The sequence below is a fragment of the Eretmochelys imbricata genome, chromosome 15 (assembly GCF_965152235.1).
Source record: "Eretmochelys imbricata isolate rEreImb1 chromosome 15, rEreImb1.hap1, whole genome shotgun sequence".
Lineage (NCBI taxonomy): Eukaryota > Metazoa > Chordata > Testudines > Cheloniidae > Eretmochelys > Eretmochelys imbricata.
Window position 1 is genome coordinate 5,829,406 of NC_135586.1, and position 24,055 is coordinate 5,853,460.

Consider the following 24,055-nt stretch of genomic DNA (forward strand, 5'->3'; position numbering starts at 1 on the left):
TGAGGCAAGAGAGCCTGGTGTAGTTACTGGGGACTCTGAAGGAGGGAAACTGAGGTAGGTGCACTAATTGTGCTACAGCCTGGTGCTGGAAGACACCCCAGGTAAGGCTGCCCTCTGACAGAATGCAACCCTCCAAATGGGGGTCCTCTTGTAACCTTTAAGCATCTGCATAGGAACTTTTATTATTCTTACTTTAAAAATAAAAGTGCCTACTTAAAAAGAGCGATGCTGTTACTTGTAACTGCTGGCAATACACTGTGCGGAGCCCCCGGATCCAGGGCAATGCATGGGTGCAGACTGGCTCGCTGGGGACATCACATTGTAAGGCAGGAGGGAGGGTGACCAAGGGTCACTGCCCAGAGGCAGGTGACAGTTGGAACTCTGAGACCTGCCTGGACACTCCTGGAGTGGATCATGAGCAGGGGGATACCCTGACAATATGGCAGGTGGGACAGGCAGGAGGAAAGGGGGCTCCAAGAACAAGTTTGGGGGGGAGCTATGGCAAAGAAAGCTGGAGGTATGGGTTGGGGCCAAGCCTAAGGCTCTGCTATGCCTAATGCAGGGCCACTTGCAGCCCTGCTCCCCATCATGAATTCACCCCCTGCCTGAAATGGCAGTGGCATGGTCCCCACCATGTCTTTTCAGACAGGCAGGTGTGGCAGCAGGGACCCCTCCAGTGCATGTCCCGGCAGCTGGGGAGTATCAGCTTGTGTGGGTGGGCCAGCCCTCTTTTCCTCTAGCTACTCACACAGTCCCTTGGTGGCCTGGGGCTGATGGGGCATTGCATCAGGGTGTTAACTCCTCAGGAGATGTCAGTGCACTGATTACACTGGGTTTGTGTCTTCCACCTTTTCTATGCAACAACTACAGCCAGGGGACTGACAAATTTTAAGGGTGCTGACGTGACTCTAGCAGCTGGGGCCCTAGGCATGGATCTGTAGTGTCTGTGTTAATCCAGCCCTGTGGCCTATTAAAGGCTGGGGCTAGTGACACAGGAGCAAAGATACTATACCCCTGCTGCTGTGTAGACTTGCTCCTCAAAGGGGAGCCTCAAACTCATCTCCATATGGAGTTGGCCAACACACAGCAGCCAGCCTCCCAGTCCTGGAGCTTCTGCCTTGGTTCAGTCTTTGCAGGACTTGGGCATGATGCAGCAAAGCTGTTGGAGCTTTGGAAGAGCAAAGCACAAGAAGAGCCATGCCCTAATCCCTGCTGGTGCAGTGGGGTGCCTCAGAAGGGGTTTTGCTGGCCCCCCAGGACCACAGAAGGGATGGCCTCAGACTTGCACCAGGCTGACTCCACTTTCATTTAGAGTGACTACAGAGCAGTGTGGACAAACTCCCGCCCAGAAAGAACTATTGCAGGACCATTATTTATATGTAGGGTGAGTGTCAGCACCTTTATTACAAACCGTTACACAGGCACTGAGCAGAGCACAGCAGGGATATACCACGCCATTGGCAACAGCAGCCCCCGGTGTGGCACATTTCACACAACACAAGTGCCAGTGCAGGGCAAGGTGGCACCAACAGAGCATGGAGCAGGCAGGACCCAGAACAGTGTGTGCTAAGTACACCCGCTCTGGCAGTCGCAGCAAATTCACAATGCCCATGCGGCACAGCTGCCTCCTGTGGGCTCCACGAGCAGCCCCAGCCGACAAACAGCCAGCCTGTCAGAACGTAAGCCCAGTGTCCCTTCCCTGCTCCCCATCTCCTGCCTTGTGCAAGCCCCTCCCAATGCTCCCAATGCTTTGCTGCAGGGCCTGGCTGTTGTGCTTTCTGTGGTGCTTGCATTGGCTCTGCACATTTCCTCCTAATAAATACGAGTAGCTAGGCCTCAGCCGGAAGCTCACCAAGTAACAATGCCGTACTCGCAGGTGAGTGTGAGGCTTACACCTGGCCCAAGCCCTACCTGCACCTCACACTGTGGGGACAGGGGACAGCTGCCATGACCACTCACGTATGCAGCTGCGGAGGGTGAGGGATATGTACAGTAAACAACAGCCACCTTCACGCTCGCCCTGGGCACTGGCCTAATGTCAGAGCTGGGCTCAGTAGCTCACAGCACAGCAGCCAAGAGGAGACAATGGGCAAAGGAGAACTGTGGGAAAAGGAGCCTCAGCAATGACCTGATGTGCAGGGCAAGGCCTCACCCTGACACCCTGCAGAGGGGAGCCCAAAGCTGGCTTTGCAGGGGATGCCGCAGCCCAATTTACATGAAAGCTGGCAATAGAGCAGGGACAGCCTAAGGGCTGGAGCCTGCCAGGGCACTGGGGAAGTGAGGGCCTGCCCCCATCCCTGTATGCCACGAGAGCAGCCTGTAGGGCCCCAAGGAAACTGCAAGGGGGCACAGGAGCTGGAGCCCAAAGCAGCCCCTTACAGGGCCTGGTGTTAGCGGTGGGATGGGGTTGAGAAGCAGCTGTCTCACAGATGGGGCCCTAGGCCACTGCAAGCTACTTCAGCACTGAGTCAGGACACAAGTCCCAGGCCGTTCTCAGAAACACAGAGCATGCCTAGGTCCTTCCTCTCACTTTCAGAGTGCGGTAGCTGCCGGGCAGGGACTAGCTGGCCTGTGTGTCGTACAGGGCTGAGCGCTGCAAACTAACCCGTGTGTGGGCGGCTGGGGGGACATGAGAGTCAGGCTGATGTGCAGGCAGCCCAGCTGCTTGGGATGAGTGAGCAAGGGCACAGCGAGGGTAATGCACTATTCCACTGCACTAGTAAAGTGATTGATTGTCTAGAAACCATTCGCCTGGGAACAGCTAACAAAGGGTATGGGGAATCTCTGCTCCCTCTGCACTTGCCCCTGTGAGGCCATGGATTTACAACCAGAGCGCCTTGCCCTGGCCTCACCTTTGCCAACCCCACTCAGTACGAAGGCCTGGGCTGCCCCATGCTCATTTCTGTGCCTTTTAGAATAATGGAACCACATGAATGTGCCCTGGGTGTGACCCCACCAAACTAGGTACTTGCACTGGACCTGGACCAGGGCAGGGAATGCCAGCAGGTGCCTGATCAGCACCCAATGATCTGTGCCAAGAAGCCCAGGAAAGCTAGTGCAGAAATGCCCTAATACTTTGCACTTCTAGAGCTTTGCACATTCCAAGTGCTTTACACACATCATCTAATTAAGCCCACCAGCTGCTCAGTATAAGCATCACTCGCATTTTACTGATGAGGTGCAGGGAGAAGGGACTCAGCCGAGGCCAGGAGTCCCTGTGAGAGCCAGGATAAAGTCCTGACTCCCAGGCCTACACGCACCTGTGTGTCAACTCTTGCCTGTTTACCAGAGACCCTTCATCATACACCATGGACCACGGTGGGCTCTGGTGGGAATGGCCACATTGGCACTGCTGCCCCGCAACATTTCAGGACAGGCAGGGCACAGAATGGTGGAACTGTAGAAAGGAAATGTGACCCCTCTGTTGCTATGAGGGTTGTGCTGGGTTTGGGAGGGGATTTGGGGAGAGCCGTTGGGGAAGACGCGGCTTACACATTACTAAGAGCTAGAAGTAGGTAGAGAAAAGCCAGATCCCCATGTGCCAGGGTATGGGAGAGGAGGCAGCCATCACCTCCCTGGTGATTTTGCTGTGAGTGCCGATGGGGAAGTGTGCATATCACCATCCTGTCTCCAAACACCAGAGTTTGCTAAGGGAAGACCCAGCCCTGGCAGCTCTTTCTGCAGAGGAAAGTGGGGGTGGGGGGGTGTCCTTTTTCACTCAGGGAGGCTGCTATGCCGTAGACGCATCATTGCTTGGCTTCCTCAGTCACCATGTCCGACAGCCCCGTCGAGGGCTGGGGGTTGGGCTGAACCGCCTGCACCGTCTCCTCCAGGCTGCTGCTAGGGAACACCACGTAGCGGGCACTCACGTTGCAGGACGTGAGCTCACGCAGGTTCTCTTTGCTGTGCCAGATGCCGTAACCAAAGTACACCAGGAGGCCTGTTGCAGCAGAGAGAGAGAGAGAGAGAGAGAGAGAGTTTGCTTTAGCAGCAAGGCAAAAGATCTTGGAGGAGAGGAGCATAACTAAGCAGTGTCTGGCTCAGCCAAGGCGGGAGGGAGAGACCCCCGATGTGTGCGATGGAGACTGACTAGGAAAGAAAGGGAGAATGAAAGCAGGCCCAATGCCAATGCTGCAGGGCCCCACCAGCCCCTGCCCACCTACTCAACCAACTGGCATTTGCCATGGCCCATTGTCTATGGTCCTTCCACCAGTTTCAGACCATGTGACAGTATCACTTCCCTTCTCTTTATAATGGCCCTGACCAGTGTAGTATCCACACACCCCGCTGGTGAGTTAAAAACCAAAGCCCCAACAGGCCACTGGCCTGATTTCCCTTCTTACTTCCCCAGACCAGCCAGGGCCATTTCACTGATTTTTAGTTTTTTTAACCCAAGACAATTTTAATTCATTTTCCCACTGACAGCAAGATGCATTTTATCAAACACTTGGCCTACAACTCCCTAGCCTAGCATCACCATGGATGTCAACCAGCTCCTCAGCTTAGAATGGGCCTGCTTCTCAGGAGAGTTAACATCACTGATTAGGCACGTCCTGAACTCACCTAGGATCAACCAGATGGAGAATCGAAGCCATGTCATGTAGCTCAGCTTCAGCATGAGATAGATGTTTAGGAGAATGCTCAGTGCAGGAGTGAGTGGCACAAGTGGTATCTGCAAGGAAAAGAGCAACCAGTGACCAGGAGAGACCACACCTACGACAGTCACAACTAAGGCTGAGCTCACACATTCAAAGGACACTGAAGTGTAGACAACTGCTGAGAAAAATTCTTCAAATGTTGTTGACCTATGACCTTTCCCTTGCTTGCAATGAGTATAATGATATAGGGGTATATGATTGACCTTGATGTTTTGCTTATTAGGTTGAAACAGACATGGGGGGCAAGCAGGTGAACATAAGTAATTGGTTTCAGAGTAGCAGCCGTGTTAGTCTGTATTTGCAAAAAGAAAAGGAGGACTTGTGGCACCTTAGAGACGAACCAATTTATCTGAGCATAAGCTACAGCTGTAGCTCACGAAAGCTTATGCACAAATAAATTGGTTAGTCTTTAAGGTGCCACTAGTACTCCTTTTCTTTATAAGTAATTGGGTTACCAGGTTTGCTAGATTAAGGATTTGTTGTAGGAGGCCTAATAGAAGTAGTTACAGTAAAGGCTGGGTTTTAGTTATGATAGTATAGGCCTAGAGGAATATAACTTTAGGTCATAGTTTTGCGCTCTTATTCACAGAAGGTAAGCAGGAGACCATGAAAGGGACAGGGCAAGATTTCTGAAGAAGGGAGTTCAGGGTGTGTTTGGTCTTTAGGTTACCAGGCACTAGGTAGGTAGTTAGACCACACTGCTGCATAGGAGTTGTTAGGAAATAACTGAGAAAGGATTGATGCAAATAGTTAATATTAGGGCTGTCAAACTATTAAAAATACTAATTGCAATTGCAGTTTTAATTGCACTGTTAATAGAATACCAATTTCAGTTTATTATAAACATTTTGGACGTTTTTCTACATTTTCAAATATATTGATTTCAATTACACAGAATACAAAGTGTACAGTGCTCACTATGTTATTTTTTATTACAAATATTTGCACTGGAAAGAGATAAACAAACGATCTTGCTTCAACTTGTAGATTGCACTAAGGGGCATATGAATAAATACCTTCCAACCCTGGCTACAACAGTGCCACATGAATGCCTGTTCTTACTTTCAGGTGACATTGTAAATAAGAATCATGCAGCATTATCTCTTGTATCTCATTTCTCTGAGCGATTGGCTGAACAAGTAGGAGGACTGAGTAGACTTGTAGACACTAAAGTTTTACATAGAATTTTTTAAAATAACTGCACTAAAAAATAAAACAATGTTTGTAAGTTGTACTTTCAAGATAAAGAGATTATACTACAGTATTTTTCAATTCACCTCATAAAAGTACTATCTTTTGTTTATCTTTTTTTACAATGCAAGTATTTAATAAAAATATAAATTGAGCACTGTACACTTCATGTGCTGTGTTATAATTGAAATCTATATATTTGAAAAATGTAGATCAGCATCAAAAAATTTAAATTGGCATTCTATTACTGTTTACCGGAGTAATTAAAACTGTGATTAATTGTGATTAATTTTTTAAATTGAGTTAATTTGTTTTGAGTTAATCACTTGAGTTAACTGTAACTAATTAATATTAATTATGCTTAATTTTGGACATTCAGAGATGAAGATGAAGGTGTCAGATGTAGAAGAGCTCTGTGTAACTCAAAAACTTGTCTCTCTCACCAACAGAAGTTGGTCCAATAAAAGAAAAGCCTGCACTTTAGCCACAAGCCCAGCCTTCCTCTTTACTGCAGACATTATTGTGCATGGGCCACTCCAACCTCCCCCAGGCCACAGCAAGCAATGAGAATGAAATGGGCAGATGGCTACCTGAAAGGTCTGGGTGCTCTGCTGTTGCTCATGGACCCAAATGAGAAGCACGCTGAGCAGAAATCCCAGGCTGAAGAGCAGCAGCAGCAGGGAGTAGCTCCAGGTGGGTAGATGAAGATGGGTGTTGCCAAATACCAAGATGGAGGACAGGCATACGGCAGACACCATCAAGGTAACCACGGCAATGGTGACCACCTCCCCAGGATGGAAGTCAGTGAGGAACTCCAGGTAGGGCTCGAAAGCTGCCTTCAGCTTCCCTGGCTGCCGGTGCACTTTGGCTTTGTACGTGCCCACCAGCTGCAGCTTGTCTGAAAAGGATTCATATTCCTTTAGCTCGCTGGGGCCAGCCCCTTCGTTGGGCCCAGGACTGGGCTGGCTCCTGGCAAGCTGAGGGGGAGCTGCCGATTTCTCCTGCTGAAAGCGCAGCACAACAATGCTGGCTGCCACGAAGGTGTAAGCCAGCAGAGTGCCAATGGACAGGAACTGCACCAGGGCCTCCAGGTCGAAGATGAGGGCCATCAGAGCCATGAGCACCCCAAACACCACAATCCCGATCACAGGCACCTGCGTGCGGGGGTGCACTCTGGAGAACACCTGGAAAAAGAGCCCGTCCTCCGCCATGGCATAAACAATTCTGGGGAGGGAGAAGAGGTTGCTCAGCAGAACCGTGTTCATCGCTGGGGGTGGGGTGGGGGGGAAGGATAAAGAAAGAGAGAGGCCACGGGGTCAGAGTCAGAGTCAGAGCCACACACCCAAACCTGCCCACGCCACCCTGGGGACCAGAGTTGGCTTAGGGACACGGCAGCAGTGCAGTTCCTGAGCTCATGTGCACCTGCCAAGGAGTGCAGGGATCTCTCCCATGAGGAGGTCATGATCAGGCTCATCTGCTCACTCCAGTGGAGACCATTGCTCCTCAGCGGTTTTAGATCCAGGACCCTGGAGCCCCAGAGAATACTTTGCCATCAGGAAAGATTGCCCGGGAGTAGGAACTCTATCCAGGACGCTGCTTCATTCCCTCCGTCCCAGGACAGATCAACAGGCAACCCCAGACAATGGGAGCAACTCTGAGGGGAGGCAACCTCCAAGGAGGTGGAGTTAGCACACAGCATTTACTATTACACAGCATTGCACAGTGCAGTTAAGTGACTTGTCTGAGGTCACACAGAGTCAGTGGCAAACCTGTAAATGGAATACAGGGCTCTGAGCACAAACCAGTAGCCTTGAGGCTATGACTCAGGCCCTGGAAACATGCAGTGCATAACTGGAGATGTTATTTCTTTCACGTACCCTGCCAGAGGACACAGGCCTAGCTACTAGCCCAGGGATTGGGGCACTGGGAGTCTGGACATGAGGTTTCAGCCTGTCCATACTTACCACAAATGGAACCAACAGCGACTATAAACCCTGCCCACGAGTAACCCCTTCTGTAAAACGCATCTGCCAGGGAAGCGTCAGGATCCAGAGTGTGCCAGGGCACTATTAGTGTCAGCACCACAGACACCAGTATATAGGCCCCTGTGGCCAGGCCCAGGGAGATGGCTATTGCTCTGGGAACAGCCTTCTGAGGATTTCTGGCTTCTTCACTGGAGGCTGCTATGACATCAAAGCCTACAAAGGCATAGAAGCAGGTGGCCGTGCCTGCCATGATGCCCGACAGTCCATACGGAGCAAAGCCGCCTTCCTGGGCACTCCAGTTCTTGGGCTCTGCAAGAATGAATCCCATAATGAGGATGAAGAGGATCACACCCAAGCTGATGGCAGAGAACACATGGTTAAGCCAGGAGGACACTTTGGCCCCAAAGGAGATGAATACTGTGGCTATCAGCAGGATGCCTGCTGCCAGGAAATCTGGGTAATGTGCCAGGAACGGCACCTGCCATGTGCCAATGTGGGTCTCGGTGAAATTTTTTATTTTATGACTAAATATGGAATCCAGGTAGCCACTCCATGCCCTTGCCACTGCAGCGCCCCCGATCATGTACTCCAGGAGCACATTCCAGCCAATCAGGAAGGCCCAGATCTCACCCATGGAGACGTAGGTGAACATGTATGCGGAGCCTGTCTTAGGCACCCGGGCACCGAACTCGGCATAACAGAGAGCAGCCAGCAGAGAGGCAAAGCCAGCAATGATGAAAGAGACGATGACAGCAGGGCCAGAGATCTCCTTGGCTACTGTGCCCGTAAGGACATACAGGCCAGAGCCAACCATGCCCCCTATGCCCAGCAGTATCAGGTCAATGGTGGAGAGGCATCTGTTGAAGGTTGTCTCCATCATGTCATCCTCCAGAGTTTTCACCCGGTTGAGTTTCTGGCAGAAGCGGGTTAGGTCCGCAGAGCGAGGCAGCCGGCCCGCCATCTCAGACAGACAGCCCTGCCCGCAGCAGGGACAGTGGAAGGATGGGGAGGGTCAGAGCAGCGTGTTGCACAGAAGTCTCCACGTCAAAGACCTAGCGAGAATTAAAGAAAGCATGAACCAGCCCCTTTCCCCCTGCACACACGTGACCCAAACACGAGCCAGCCCCTCTCCCTCCCCACTCCCCACAGCCACACTTTAACTAACTCAGGTCCAGCAAGCACTAGCCAGGCTCTCAACTGTGTAACACCCAGCATCACATGACCAAGGATACTTCTCGCCAAACTCCCAACGATTACCAGCAGGGGGCAGGCAAGTGGCAAGGGCTCAGAAAGGTTTCGGTTTCCAGCCGAGCCCTTACAATCCCAGCGTCAGGCCTGCCTTGGCTGTTCCTCCAGGAACCACACTGGTTATGGGGAGCTGTGTGTTATGGCTGTACAGTGCAGCCAGGGAATCCAAGAGAAGTAGGGAAGAAGCAATTTTTTATTAAGTATGTATTGGTGTTCCATCGAAAAGTCCCTTTCCAGGAGGATTCCTGCTCACCCAGGAGTGCACCTGTCCTTTGTTAACAGACCACAGAATTGATTCCATATGTGTATCCACAAACCATTTACATGGGAGCCAATGACTTCTTTGAAATGGGTATTTTAGGCAGAGCTGGTAGCGTCACCTCTAGGGAAGGCTGACGGACACTTTCAGTGATAAGACGTGTTTTCAGTTGCATATAACTTTGCCAAACATTAAGGGTTTGGGCTGAAATTCCCAATGCAGGGTGTCTACCTCAGCCTGACTCTTTTTAGATGTTATTAGAACCTGTTCAGCTGTTTCTGAGAACAAGGTTAAGAGGAAAAAATACATTGTTTTGCCTATGTGCACAAAACCCCCTACAACCATTTCACTGCGAAACTCTAGCCCCTCCAGGCTCTGAAGCAGGGCCTGACATTTGGCAGGGAGGTTACCCTATAGTCCGGGATGTGCCTTTTGCTGTCTCATTGAAAACCTGCCCAAGTTTGGTCACATTTTAAGCCTTTAAGATTTTTGTTCACACATCGCTCAGTAGAGACTGGCAGCATTATTATCTGAATCCAACTGCACAGTGCATGCACCATTCCATCCCGGTGCGTGTACATGCTGACCAGACTGATGGTATTCTGTCCCCACAGAGCACGCTCCACCCCAGGACAGTGGGGGCTCCGCAGGACTTTCCCTCTAATTCCTCCTCCCAGCTGCTGGGGGCTGCTGTGGGGACAGGCTCAGGACAAGGCAGCAGTCTGGCTCAAATAAAAAGGGTGGAGGAGCAGAGGGGGGAAAAGAGGGGCAGAGGCTGGAGTAGGAGCAGAGAGGGATGGGGCAGAAGGGTCCTCAATCATAAGAGGACACTCCCCTCCAGAACCTGTAACTGAACCCAGTATTCCTGCATCTCCACATTCCTCTGCTGTTAGCCAACAGCTATGAAACCCACTGGCAAAGTGGCTGCCTCATCCCCCTTTAGTGGATGGTCCCCCACAAGCGAACAGTCTGCTAATGCTCAGAGGTCTGTGCTGTGCATCTAAAGGTTCCAGCTCTGCTGGTGATCCAAGTATGGTCCAAAATGAACAAACAGAAATGTTATTGTGGCTTTTTAAAAAAAAAAATGTATAAAACTACGTTGTAAAAAAATCTGTTTCTCTCGTGCTGAATGTTTAGTGTATGTTTGTTCCTCCATTTTTTAAACTGCAGCTGAGTAAAACAACCTGCCTTGGAATTGGTGGTTTACAGCAACGAGCAGGATCGGCTCCCGAACAGATGCTGAGGGCCTCTGGCTAGCATGGTACTAGGGGAGGAGCTATGCTATGCACTCTTCCGTGTGTAACCCACACACCTCCTGGGTGTGATTTCTGTCCCATCAAGTGGCACCAAGACCACTTAGAGAGAGAGATTAATGAGTCTGCTCTACAGCCTTAACTAACAGCCACATGGCTTTTAGCTCACGCAGTAGAGGCTTGTGCACTAAGCTCCAGAGACCCCAATTTGATCCCACTCACCTATGACAGGGGTCTGTTGGCATTACACAAGGATATCTCAGAGATCTTCCTGGGCAAAGCACAATTCAGGAAAGGAGAAGACAATCTACAGATGGTGGCTGGGTGCAGGGAGAACAGATAAGGGATGAATTAGGCCCCCCTGTGTTTAAGCAGAAAATGTATCAACATTCCAGGTAGACAGAGTCACAGGTTTAAGATTAGAATGGACCTCCAGATCATCATGTCTGACCTTCTGTATAGCACAGGCCACCAACCCCTCCAGGCACCCCCACAACAAACCCGACAACCAGAATTAGACCAACATATTTCAGACCCCAGGAGACTAGACTATTCTGTGCCACAGGCAGAGAAGAGGAGGGACCCAGGGTGAACTAGTGCCCGAGGCAATGGCAGGGAATCAATTTAGTGAGACATGCTGAGATCACTCTAGCAACTGACCCACACCCGATGCTGCTGAGAAAGATGAAAATCCCCCAAGGTATTTTCTGGCTAGCATGGTACTAGGGGAGGAGCTATGCTATGCACTCTTACGTGTGTAACCCACACACCTCCTGGGTGTGGTTTCTGTCCCATCAAGTGGCACCAAGACCACAGAGAGAGAGAGCTAGTCTGACCTGGGGGAAATTCCTCCCCAATCCCAAATATGGTGATCAATTAGACCCTGAGCATGTGAGCAAGACTCAATAGCCAAGTCCTGAGAGAGAATTTGCAGAACCACCTGAGAGCACTGACCCATCCCATCTAGGTCCCAACTCCAGCCGTGGCCATCTCTGATGCTTCAGAGGAAGGATCCGTCTCACCCCAAATACCAGAATACATTGGGGGCCATTCCTTTCTGGCCTCTACAAGTGACCAGCTGAAGTCCTGAAGCACAGGATTTTAGGAACATAAGACATGAACTGGAAGAGACTACCATGGCTGCTGAGTCCTGCCCCCAATACCACAAGTAACCCCATCATACAATCTCACTCATAAATTTGTCAAGCTCTATCTTAAAACTAGTTATGTTTTTTGCCCACATAGCTCCTATCGGGAAGCTGTTTTTCCTCAATCTTCTGATGGCTGGAAAGCTTCTTCTAATCTCAGGCCTAAATTTGTTCATAGACAGTTTATCCCCATTTGTTCTTCTGCCAACATTGTGCTTTAGTTTAAATAGCTCTTCACCCGCCATAAAATTTACCCACTTCCACTCCCCTTCCTCCCCGATGTAATTATAAAGTGCACAGATCCCTCTCAGCCTTCTTTTTGCAAGGCTAAAAAAGCCAAGCTCTTAATTTCCTCTACTAAGACAGGCTCTCCATTCCCCTGATTAACCTAGTATCCCTTCTCTGCATCTGTTCCAGCTGGTGTGGGGGTTTTTGGTTTTAACATGGGTAACCAGAAGCGTACACAGTATTCCAGAGGAGGTCTTACCAGTGTCTTGTACAATGGCATTAATACTTCAATATCTTTACAGGAAATGCCTTGCCTGATCCACCCGAGGATCACATTTGCTTTTTCACAGCCACGTCACATTGGTGGCTCACAGTCATCCTACAATTAACCCACATACACAGGTCTCTTTCCTTCTTGGTCACGTCCAACTGATGAGCCTCCAGCTTGTAGCAGAAATTCTTGTTATTAGTCCCTAGCTGCATGAGCTGGAACTTTGTACTATTAAATTTCACCCCATTTCTCTTACCCCAGTCCTCTAGGTCATTCGGTTCTTCTTGTGTACTAGTCTGACCCCCCTCTGTACTGATGGTGCCCCTCAACTTTGTGTCATCAGCAAATTTCATTAGCTCTCATCCTACTTCTTGTGCCAAGGTCCTTAATAAAAATATTCAAGATTGGCCCCAAGACTGATCCTTGAGTAGCCTTCCGCCAGCCCATCATTCACTTTTCAGCACAACCTGTTGTCTTTTCTCCTTTAGCTAGTTACCACCTTACAATTCTTGTACAAACTCCCATCTTCTCCTGCTTCACTAATAACACAGTAACGTATCAAATGCTTTACTGATATTAGATCTATGGCATTTCCCTCACCTAAAATATCAATGATCAAAGAAAGACATTGGGTTAGCTTGGCATTGTCTTCCTTTGGTAAACCCATGTTGCATTCATAGAATCTCAGGGTAGGAAGGGACCTCAGGAGGTCATCTAGTCCAACCCCCTGCTCAAAGCAGGACCAATCCCCAATTTTTGCCCCAGATCCCTAAATGGCCCCCTCAAGGATTGAACTCACAGTCCTGGGTTTAGCAGGCCAATGCTCAAACCACTGAGCTAATCCCCCTTGATTGTGTCCCTTTTTCCATTTACTTCCATATATTTAAACCCTTATATACTATTGAGGTCAGACTAAGGGTATTTCTCCACAGCAACTAGACACCTGCGGCTGGTCCGTGCCTGCCAACTCAGGCTCATGGGGCTCAGGCTGCGGGGTGGTTCCATTGCATTCCAGGCTCAAGCTGAAGCCAGAGTTCTGGGACCCTGAAAGGTGGGACCAGAGCTCAGGCTCCAGCCCGAGCCTGGAAGTCTACAGTTCAATGAAGCAGCCCAAGCTCCGCAAGCCCGAGTCGGCTGGCATGGGCCAGCTGCAGGTTTTTCTTTGCTGTGTAGACAGACCCTGACAGGTCTATCATTGCCCAGATCACTCCCCTGCCCCCCTTTCTTAAGTATTACATTAGTGATTTGCCAGTCACATGGTACCACCCTCAGTTTGATAGTTTTATTAACATCCTTGCTACTGGATTTAAATTTCATGTGCCGGCTCTTTCAGTATTCTTGGATGGAAATTACTGGGTCCCCCCACCAACGTGAGCACAGTAAGCTCTTAAAGTGTGGCTGCCGCCTCAGATGGGGCTTGGAATTGGCAGGGAGGGGAGGAGAACAAAGGTGACCAGGTGCTGCTTTTGTGCCTTCGTGTGTAAACCAGAGCATTCCAGGGGCTGCCCTACTTATGGTTCCTGCCTATGGAGCCATTCAGCAAACCAGGACAGCCAGAGCGCAGTGTTCTGGCAATTCCCTCCTTCTCTTCCCTCCTCCACCAACACTCCTCTCCCAGCATGCCCCTAACCTTGGGGCAATGAGCAGCCCCCCTTTAACATCAGCTGTCCTCCCCCCTTCACTAGGGGAATCCCTGTGCTTGGGCTCCACCCCCTTTTATGCTAAACACACTATGTAAAGGGCTTAGCACATGGCCCAGAATCAGGGCATTGGCTAGCACAGCAAAGAGCCCTAGTCTATCGACCTACTGGGCATGCTGCAAAGACCATTGTTCCCGAGCTGCTTGAAACTGCAGGTCACAAAGATCTCAGGTCATTCCCAGCTGCTGGGCTACTGATGTGAATTACTGGTCAATGGTGGCTACTGGACTAGTCCACTTTTATCACACATTTCCAGAGTGTCAGGAGTGCGTGGGCTCCTTGTACTCACTGTATAACTGTATAACCCTAAACAAGTACAGTCAGGCAGTGAGGGGCCCTGTGCCATGCTCCCTATGAGATGATCATCACTGGCCGGGCCTTGGGGACAGGGCTGCCCCTTTCTCCACCATACTGCTGAGGTGGTGAGAGCAGGCCCCGACTCAAGGTATGTCTATACTGCAGTCATACCCTGTGATTGCAGTATAAACAGACCCTCACTGTCCCAGCTCCTGCAGCGTTCCCTCCTCTGGTGTGCAACCCACACCTATTCCAGGTGGCTCTGTCCCTCTCTAGTAGTGTGGCTGGCCCACATCCAGAGGTTGATGAGCCTGCTAGAGCTTTGGCTAACAGAGCCAGTTCTTTCAGGTCAGTCAGAAGTGGTGCCTGCATTTCGAACCAGACAGCCCCAGTAACGGCGCTGCAGACCACCCACTTGGGGAATCATGTAACACCTTCTTCCCATGCTTCCGAGACCAGCCTCTCCCTCTATTCGGGGCCAGGCTGTCCCACTTGACTGTCAAGCTCCCAGCTCCCTGAAGCCTCCCTAACCTCCCAGGACCAAACCACCCGTCCCAAGCTCTCTGCCCCACAGGGGTCTCAGTTCCCACACAACCCTAAGCTCCACCCACTACTCCCAACAACCCTCCCTGCTCCCCCAGCCTAACTATCCCCTCCCCCTGCTCTCAGAGCTACCCCAGCTCCTCCCAGAAGCCCTGAACCTGGTAGCTTACTGACCCTGGCTCCTCTCCACCCATTGATCCAAGCTGCTCCGAACTTCCCAACTGCTTTTACCCTAAAGCCACTTGTTCAACCGGGGCGATAGCTCACCCAGGCCCCACCCCTCATATACCCACTGGCTCCAGCTATTGGTCCCTTAATTCCAGCCTCCTGTTCCTCTGGCCTCAGCTTCTCCCCACCCGCCATTACTCACTGCCCTGCTTTCTCCAGCCCACCAGTAACACCATCCTCCAGTTTGCTTTCATCTGCCTCAATCAACCCCCACCCCAGGCCTGAGGCCCCAGTTACTCTGCCCTCACTGGCTGCAGTGCCCTCTGGGGGAGGGGGAATGGGTTTTTTCTCCCCTTTCCTGCATCTTTCAGGGGTGGCCAGCTCCCTCTATCCCAAGGGACCACCAATGGAGCTTGACTACTAACTCCAAATCCTCTGGGAACTCCAATTTTCAGGGGAAAGGACGCATCCTCCTCCCAGCACCAGGGCAAAGCCCAGACAGCAAACAAGCCAGCCCCTCCTGCTCCCAGCTGGGGCCCAGGCAGACAGGCAAGCTGGGCAGAGATTTTTGTGCTCAGATACAGGTACTGTGGGAGCACAGGCAGTCCCTGCCCCCAAGAGGACTGGCTCCCCCTTCCCCTCCCAGCCTGGCCATCTGGGGGATGCAGGGAGGAAGCTGGGAGATCAGCACCTGCTGCCACCTGTCCGGCTAGGGTGGAAGCAGTTCTCCCAGACCCAGGATGGCACGACTGAGCCGGGGGAGCAAAGGGACAGACGTCAGAGCCTCCGCCTCCAGCAGGTCTGCGCTAGCGCACGGTGCCAAGGGGGATGGGGTGCAAGGGCGGGGATCGGTCCTGTGCGCCCAGCCCCAAGCAGTGGGGCTGGCGGGGGGCACCTTCCCCCTCCCGCCCGCCGCGACCCCACGGGGATGGGCCCGGCCCTGGGCAGCACAGGTGCCGCGGTGCCAGGGGGTCGGACCGCGCTCACCTGCCCCGGCGCTGGGCCGCAGAGAGGATCGTGCGGCTCTGGCCGTGCGTGGCCGCCGCGCCCGGTGTGCGGGCCGCAAGGATCGCCCTCCGCTCCCCTCTGCCCGGCGCTGCAGGAGCGAGCAAAGCGCCGCTGCTCGGCGTAGGGGGGGGCGGGCGGGCGGTGGCCAGGACAGCCGTGCCCACCCCCGGGCGGGGGGCGCTGCCGTCACTCGCCGCCTCGCCGCGGAGGAACCAGCTGGTCCCCGCCTTATTTACCTTCGCGCCGCGCTCGCCCCGCCCCGCCGCCGGGCCCGGATCAGGCTGGGCCCGGGCATCGCTCCGCAGGCTCGGCTTGCGCTCAGTCCAGGGCTGCTTCTGCGGCGGCCCCGGGGACCGCACCGACCAGGGCGGCGTCTCTTCCCTCGCGACCTTTTCTGCGCGCCCGTCACCGTGGTATCGGAGCCTCCCACGCAGGCTCCTTTTTCCAGCTCCCCAGGAGGGCGAGTACCCCCGGGTCACAGATGGGGAGCTGGGACACAGAGACAAAGGCGGCCGCTGATCTGTGTCCAGTCAGACCTCCAGCTGCGCTTCATTACTGACCCTTTGGGCAACCCTGGCTGGGAATCAGGCATTGGCCGCAATGCTTGTGATGAACGAGGCACTTTCCAACCACGAAGGACAGTCCTTGGCCCTGCACCAAGCGGCTTACAGCCGAAGGACAGACAGACTAGGGCTAGTTAAAGGAAATCTGGGACAGAGACAAGACTTGAAGTGGTTCCACTGGGCACAGCTCTATTACCTGAACCAGGAGACCCTCCTGGTTCCTACCGCTGCACATTCACTACCCCCGATCCTCTGGCTTAGGCCAGTGTTTCAGGCAGATGACCCCTCACCCCAGCTGTCACAACTCCCCTCCCCTTTACATTTAATAGAAAAGTAAGATTAAAAATGGATCAATGCCAACAGCGATCAGCCTATAGAGCCGATTCTGGGGGGCGGGGTTGGAGAGGTTAACAGAGTACTCCACCTTAAAGGGGGAGGGAGGGAGATTTTATTTGCTTCAGACAGCAGTAAAGTTTTCAGCACCTCCCACTTGCTTTTTGTGATCCCCTTTGTTGTGACCCACTGGCTGAGAAATTCTCTGCACTATGAAATTAGGTCGAATTTATAGAAATCGTTTTTTTAGAAATCGTTTTTATATAGTCGATTGTGTGTGTGCCCACACAAAATGCTCTAAGTGCATTAAGTGCATTAACTCGGCGGAGTGCGTTCCACAGTACCAAGGCTAGCGTTGACTTCTGGAGTGTTGCACTGTGGGTAGCTATCCCACAGTTCCCGCAGTCTCCGCCACCCATTGGAATTCTGGGTTGAGATCCCAATGCCTGATGGGGCAAAAAACATTGTCGCGGGTGGTTCTGGGTACATGTCATCAGGCCCTCCCTCCCTCTGTGAAAGCAATGGCAGACAATCGTTTCATGCCTTTTTTCCTGAGTTACCTGAGCAGACACCATACCACGGCAAGCATGGAGCCCGCTCAGGTAACCATCACCCTATGTCTCCTGGCTGCTGGCAGACGCGGTACTGCATTGCTACACAGCAGCAACCCATTGCCTTGTGGTAGCAGACGGTGCAATAGGCCTGATAACCATTGTCGTCATGTCCGAGGTGCTCCTGGCCGCCTTGGTAAGGTCGGGCAGGAGCGCCTGGGCAGACGTGAGTGCAGGGACTACATTAGGAGTGACTTGACCAGGTCACTCTCTTTAGTCCTGCTGGCAGTCCTATTGTACCGTCTTATGGTGAGCAGGCAGGCGATATGGACAGCTAGCAGTCCTACTGCACTGTCTGCTGCCAGCCAAAGATGTAAAAAAGATAGATGGAGTGAATCAAAACAAGAAATAGACCAGATTTGTTTTGTATTCATTTGCTCCCTCCTCCGCAAAATCAATGACCGACAATTGTTTTGGTGAGGTCTGTCAAGGGCACCTTGAAAACTTAAATGGCGATTCAGTCCTACCTGAAATACAAGAGGAAGGGGTGGTTTAGTCAGTTGAGCATTGGCCTACTAAGCTCAGGGTTTTGAGTTCAATCCTTGAGGGGGCCATTCTGTGTAATAGTTGTTTTTGTTTCTCTTTGATGTAAACCCACCCCCTTTGTTGATTTTAATTCCCTGTAAGCCAACTCTGTCGTCAGTCACCCCTCCCTCCATCAGAGCAATGGCAGACATTCGTTCTGCGCCTTTTTTCCATGCAGACGCCATATCACTGCAAGCATGGAGCCCGCTCAGATCACTTTGGCAATTAGGAGCACATTAAACACCACGCGCATTATCCAACAGTATATGCAGCACCAGAACCTGGCAAAGTGAAAACGGGCAAGTAGGCGACGTCAGCGTGGTGACAAGAGTGATGAGGACATGGACACAGACTTCTCTCAAAGCACGGGCCCTGGCAATGAGGGCATCATGGTGCTAATGGGGCAGGTTCATGGCGTGGAATGCCGATTCTGGGCCTGGGAAACAAGCACAGACTGGTGGGACTGCATAGTGTTGTGGGTCTGGGATGATTCCCAGGGGCTCCGAAACTTTCGCATGCATAAGGGCACTTTCATAGAACTTTGTGACTTGCTTTCCCCTGCCCTGAGGCACAAGAATACCAAGATGAGAGCAGCCCTCACAGTTCACAAGCGAGTTGCAATAGTCCTGCGGAAGCTTGCAATGCCAGACAGCTACTGGTCAGTAGGGAATCAATTTGGAGTGGGCAAATCTACTGTAAGGGCTGCTGTGACACAAGTAGCCAACACAATCAAAGATCTGCTGATATCAAGGGTAGTGACCCTGGGAAATGTGCAGGTCATAGTGGATGGGTTTGCTGCAATGGGATTCCCTAACTATGGTGGGGCCATAGACAGAAGCCATATCCCTATCTTGGGACCAGAGCACCAAGCCGGCGAGTACATAAACCGCAATGGGTACTTTTCAATAGTGCTGCAAGCGCTGGTGGATCACAAGGGACGTTTCACCGACATCAACGTGGGATGGCCGGGAAAGGTAGATGATGCTCGCATCTTCAGGAACTCTGGACTGTTTCAAAAGCTTCAGGAAGGGACTTTATTCCCAGACCAGAAAATAACCACTGGGGATGTTGAAATGCCTATAGTTATCCTTGGGGACCCAGCCTACCCCTTAATGCCATGGCTCATGAAGCCATACACAGGCAGTCTGGACAGTAGTCAGGAGCTGCTCAACTACAGGCTGAGCAAGTGCAGAATGGTGGTAGAATGTGCATTTGGACGTTTAAAAGCACGCTGGCGCAGTTTACTGAGTCGGTTAGACCTCAGCGAAACCAATATTCCTACTGTTATTACTGCTTGCTGTGTGCTCCACAATATCTGAGATTAAGGGGGAGATGTTTATGGCGGGGTGGGAGGTTGAGGCAAATCGTCTGGCAACTGGTTATGTGCAGCCAGATACCAGGGCAGTTAGAAGAGCACAGGAGGGCACAGTACACATCAGAGAAGCTTTGAAAACCAGTTTCATGACTGGCCAGGCTATAGTGTGACAGTTCTGTTTGTTTCTCCTTGATGAGCGCCCCCCCTTTTTGATTCACTATACTTCCCTGTAAGCTAACCACCCTCCCCTCCTCCCTTTGATCAGCACTTGCAGAGGAAATAAAGTTAGTGTTGCTTCCCATTCATGCTTTCTTTATTAATTCATCACACAAATAGTGGGATAACTGCCAAGGCAGCCCAGGAGGGGTGGTGGAGGAGGGAAGGACAAGGCCACACAGCACTTTAAAATTTATTGAATGCCAGCCTTCTGTTGCTTGGGCAATCCTCTGGGGTGGAGTGGCTGGGTGGCCAGAGGCGACCCCACCGCATTCTTGGGCAGTCTGGATGAGGAGGCTATGGAACTTGGGGAGGAGGGTGGTCGGTTACGCAGGGGCTGTAGTGGCAGTCTGTGCTCCAGCCTTTTCTGCACTTCAACCATATGCTGTAGCATATTAGTTTGATCCTCCAGCAGCCTCAGCATTGAATCCTGCCTCCTCTCATCACGCTGCCGCCACCTTTCAGCTTCAGCCCTCCACTTACACTCTTGAGCCCGCCACCTCTCCTCCCAGTCATTTTGTGCTTTCCTGCACTCTGACATTGTCTGCCTCCACCCATTCATCTGTGCTCTGTCAGTGTGGGAGGACAGCATGAGCTCAGAGAACATTTCATCGCGAGTGTTTTTTTCACCTTCTAATCTTCACTAGCCTCGGGGAAGGAGAAGATCCTGTGATCTTTGAAAAACATGCAGCAGGTGGAGAGAAAAAAAAGGGACAGTGGTATTTAAAGAGACACATTTTATAGAACAATAGGTACACTCTTTAACGGTAAACCTTGCTGTTAACATTACATACATAGCACATGTGCTTTTGTTTCAAGGTCACATTTTGCCTCCCCCCACGCGTGGCTAGCCCCACTCCCCTCCCCGTGGCTAACAGTGGGGAACATTTCTGTTCAGCCACAGGCAAACAGCCCAGCAGGAACGGCCATCTCTGAATGTCCCCTTAAGAAAAGCACCCTATTTCAACCAGGTGACCATGAATGATATTTTCCTGAGGATAACACAGAGAGATAAAGAACGGATGTTATTTGAATGCCAGCAACCATACACTGCAATGCTTTGTTCTACAATGATTCCCGACTACGTGCTACTGGCCTGGCATGGTAAAGTGTCCTATCATGGTGGACGGAATAAGGCTGCCCTCCCCAGAAACCTTTTGCAAAGTCTTTGGGAGTACATCCAGGAGAGCTGCGAATGCTACAGCAAATTAATCATTAAACATGCTTGCTTTTAAACCATGTATACTATTTTAAAAAGGTACACTCACCAGAGGTCCCTTCTCTGCCTGGCGGGTCTGGGAGGCAGCCTTGGGTGGGTTTGGGGGGTACTGGCTCCAGGTCCAGGGTGAGAAACAGTTCCTGGCTGTCAGGAAAACCGGTTTCTCCACTTGCTTGCTGTGAGCTATCAATCATCATCATCATCATCCCCAAAACCTGCTTCTGTGTTGCCTCCATCTCCATTGAAGGAGACAAACAACACGGCTGGGGTAGTGGTGGCTGAACCCCCTAAAATGGCATGCAGCTCATCATAGAAGCAGCATGTTTTGGGCTCTGACCCGAAGCAGCTGTTTGCCTCTCTGGTAGGCTTGCCTCAGCTCCTTAAGTTTCATGCAGCACTGCTTCGGGTCCTTGTTATGGCTTCTGTCCTTCATGCTCTGGAAAATTTTGACAAATGTTCTGGCATTTTGAAAACTGGAATGTAGTTCTGATAGCACGGATTCCTCTCCCCATACAGCGTTCAGATCCTGTACCTCCCGTTTGGTCCATGCTGGAGCTCTTTTGCGATTCTGGGACTCCATCGTGGTCATCTCTGCTGCTGAGCTCCGTACTCACCTGCAGTTTGCCATGCTGGCCAAACAGGAAATTTAAATTCAAAAGTTCACGGGCTTTTTCCTGTCTACCTGGCCAGTGCATCTGAGTTGAGAGTGCTGTCCAGAGCGGTCACAATGGAGCACTCTGGGATAGCTCCCGGAGGCCAATACAGTCTAATTGCGTCCACAGTACCCCAAATTCGACCCAGCAAGGCCAATTTCAGCACTAATCCCCTTGTCGGGGGTGGAGTAAGGAAATCGATTTTAAGAGCCCTTTAAGTCGAAAAAAAGAGCTTTGTTGTGTGGACGGGTGCAGGGTTAAATCAATTTAACACTGCTAAATTCGACCTCAACTCCTAGTGTAGACCAGGGCTTAACCAGTACTGAATGCTGATTTGAGGCAACCTTTTGAATTATGCCTAAGTGACTTTGGAATGGAACTTAGGCTTCTATGTATCTAAAAACCCTAGACTTCCAAAATGACAAATTATTTAGGAAATTCTACCCTTGATCTTTTTCTGCAGCAAGAGTCAGCCATCTGATAAATCCTTTCAGAAGTTTAAGACTTCTTTTAACTTGAGTCTAAGTGACTAATGACTCCTACAACTACATAGGCACAAAGAGGCAGATATCCCCCAGTCTGGGGCATGCACCAGCTCCTGGAAAATAACAGTCACAGAGCTATTAGCATTTCTGACAGCAAAACATAGTGGTCCCTCCTAGAGGCAGGACACACACAGAGCCTGGTCTACACTACAAGTTTGTCGGATTTAGCAGTGTTAAATCCAAATTAACCCTGCACCCATCCACACAAAACAAAGCCATTTTTTCAACATAAAGGGCTCTTAAAACCGATTTTTGTACTCCTCCCCAACGAGGGGATTAGTGCTGAAATCGACATCGCCGTTTCGAATTAGGGTTAGTGTGGATGCAATTCGAAGGTATTGGCCTCCCACAGTGCACCATTGTGACCGCTCTGGACAGCGCTCTGAACTCGGATGTACTGGCCAGGTGTACAGAAAAAGCCCCGGGAACTTTTGAATCTCATTTCCTGTTTGGCCAGGCAAGATCAGCAGCACAGGTGACCCAGAATCGAAAAAGAGCTCCAGCATGGACCGAACTGGAGGTACTGGATTTGATTGCTGACTGGGGAGTCCACTGAATGCATCCGATGAAGTGAGCTGTAGCTCACGAAAGCTTGTGCTCAAATAAATTTGTTAGTCTCTAAGGTGCCACAAGTACTCCTTTTCTTTTTGTGTGGGGAGAGGAATCCATGCTATCAGAACTACGTTCCAAAAGACAAAATGCCAAAACATTTCAAAAAAATCTCAGAGGCCATGAGGGACAGAAGCTACATCAGGGACGCAACACAGTGCCACGTGAAACTTAAGGAGCTCAGACAAGCGTACCAGAAAACCAAAGAATCAAATGGATGCTCTGGGACAGAGCCCCAAACATGCCACTTCTACGATGAGCTGCATGCAATTCTAGGGGGGGCCCGCCACCACTACCCTACCCCTGTCTGTGGACTCTGATGATGGGATACTCTCCACCATGGCTGAGGATTTTGCAGATAGGGAAGATGAGGAGGAGGATGAGCTTGAGGAGAGCACACAGCACACCGTTCTCCCTGACAGCCAGGATATTTTTGTCACCCTGACTGAAATACCCTCCTAACCCAATGAAGCTGGAGAAGGGACCTCTGGTGAGTGTACCTTTTTAAATAATACAGGTTATAAAAGCAAGCATTTTTTAATAATTAAGTAGCCCTGAGGACTTGGGATGCATTCATGGCCAGTACTGCTACTGGAAAAGTCTGTTAACGTGTCTGGGGATAGAGCGGAAATTCTCCAGGGACATCTCCAGGAAGCTCTCTCCTAGAGGTGCTCTAAAAGCCTTTGCAGAAGGTTTCTGGAGAGAGCAGCCTTATTCCGTCCTCCATGGTAGGACACTTTACTACGCCATGCTAGTAGCAAGTAATCTGGTATCATTGCATGACAAAGCCTGGCAGCGTATGGTCCCGGTGTTTGCTGGCTTTCAAGCAACATCTGTTCTTTATCTCTCTGTGTTATCCTCAGGAGAGTGATATCATTCATGGTAACCTGGTTGAAATAGGGGAATTTAATTAAGGGGACATTCAGAGGTGCCTGTTCCTACTGGGCTGTTTGCCTGTGGCTGAAAAGAAATCCTCCCCACAGTTAGCCATGCAGTGGCGGGGGGGGGTGCATTGGCGCTGAGCTGTTCACGTTTGGCTAGCAGGGATCTTCCCTGATACCAGCCAGGAGGTGGGGGGGGGAGGGGTAATCCCAGAGAATTGGATGGCGGGGGAGTTAGTTTGGTTTCTGCTGTTGCACGTTAACAGGAAAAATCGCAGCACTAAATGGCCAACTCAACAGGCTTTGCTTGGTATGGGAAAGGAGGGCGCTGCTGTTATGAAGGTTGCAGAAGCCGAAAGACTCTGGCTCACCATGGCCGCCTGCAAGCCGAATTCTGTTGCCACACACGCAGTGCCGGATCTCTAACACCAAAGCCGCAGGCACTCAATATAAGATGCAAAATGAGACCTGGTACCAAAAATCACATGGGCTATTTACTGTGAATAGTGTTGTTCACCATGAAAGAGCATAGACATTGTTCTGTAAAATGTATCTTTATAAATACTTCACTTCCTTTTTTTTCCTCCAGCAACTGCAAATGTTTCAAGCCTCCCCCCCCGTCCCAAGG

The 24,055-nt window shown here is 51.0% G+C and overlaps 1 protein-coding gene across 1 annotated transcript; it reads right to left on the minus strand.

The window, feature by feature from the left end:
• Positions 1 to 3,746: 3,746 nt before the first annotated feature.
• SLC7A4 (solute carrier family 7 member 4) lies at positions 3,747 to 8,795 on the minus strand. Its single transcript, XM_077834900.1, has 4 exons — positions 7,814 to 8,795; positions 6,440 to 7,116; positions 4,564 to 4,672; positions 3,747 to 3,940 (listed from the first exon to the last, which is right to left on the minus strand). The coding sequence occupies exons 1-4, from the start codon at positions 8,793 to 8,795 to the stop codon at positions 3,747 to 3,749; spliced, it is 1,962 nt and encodes a 653-aa protein (XP_077691026.1).
• Positions 8,796 to 24,055: the final 15,260 nt, after the last annotated feature.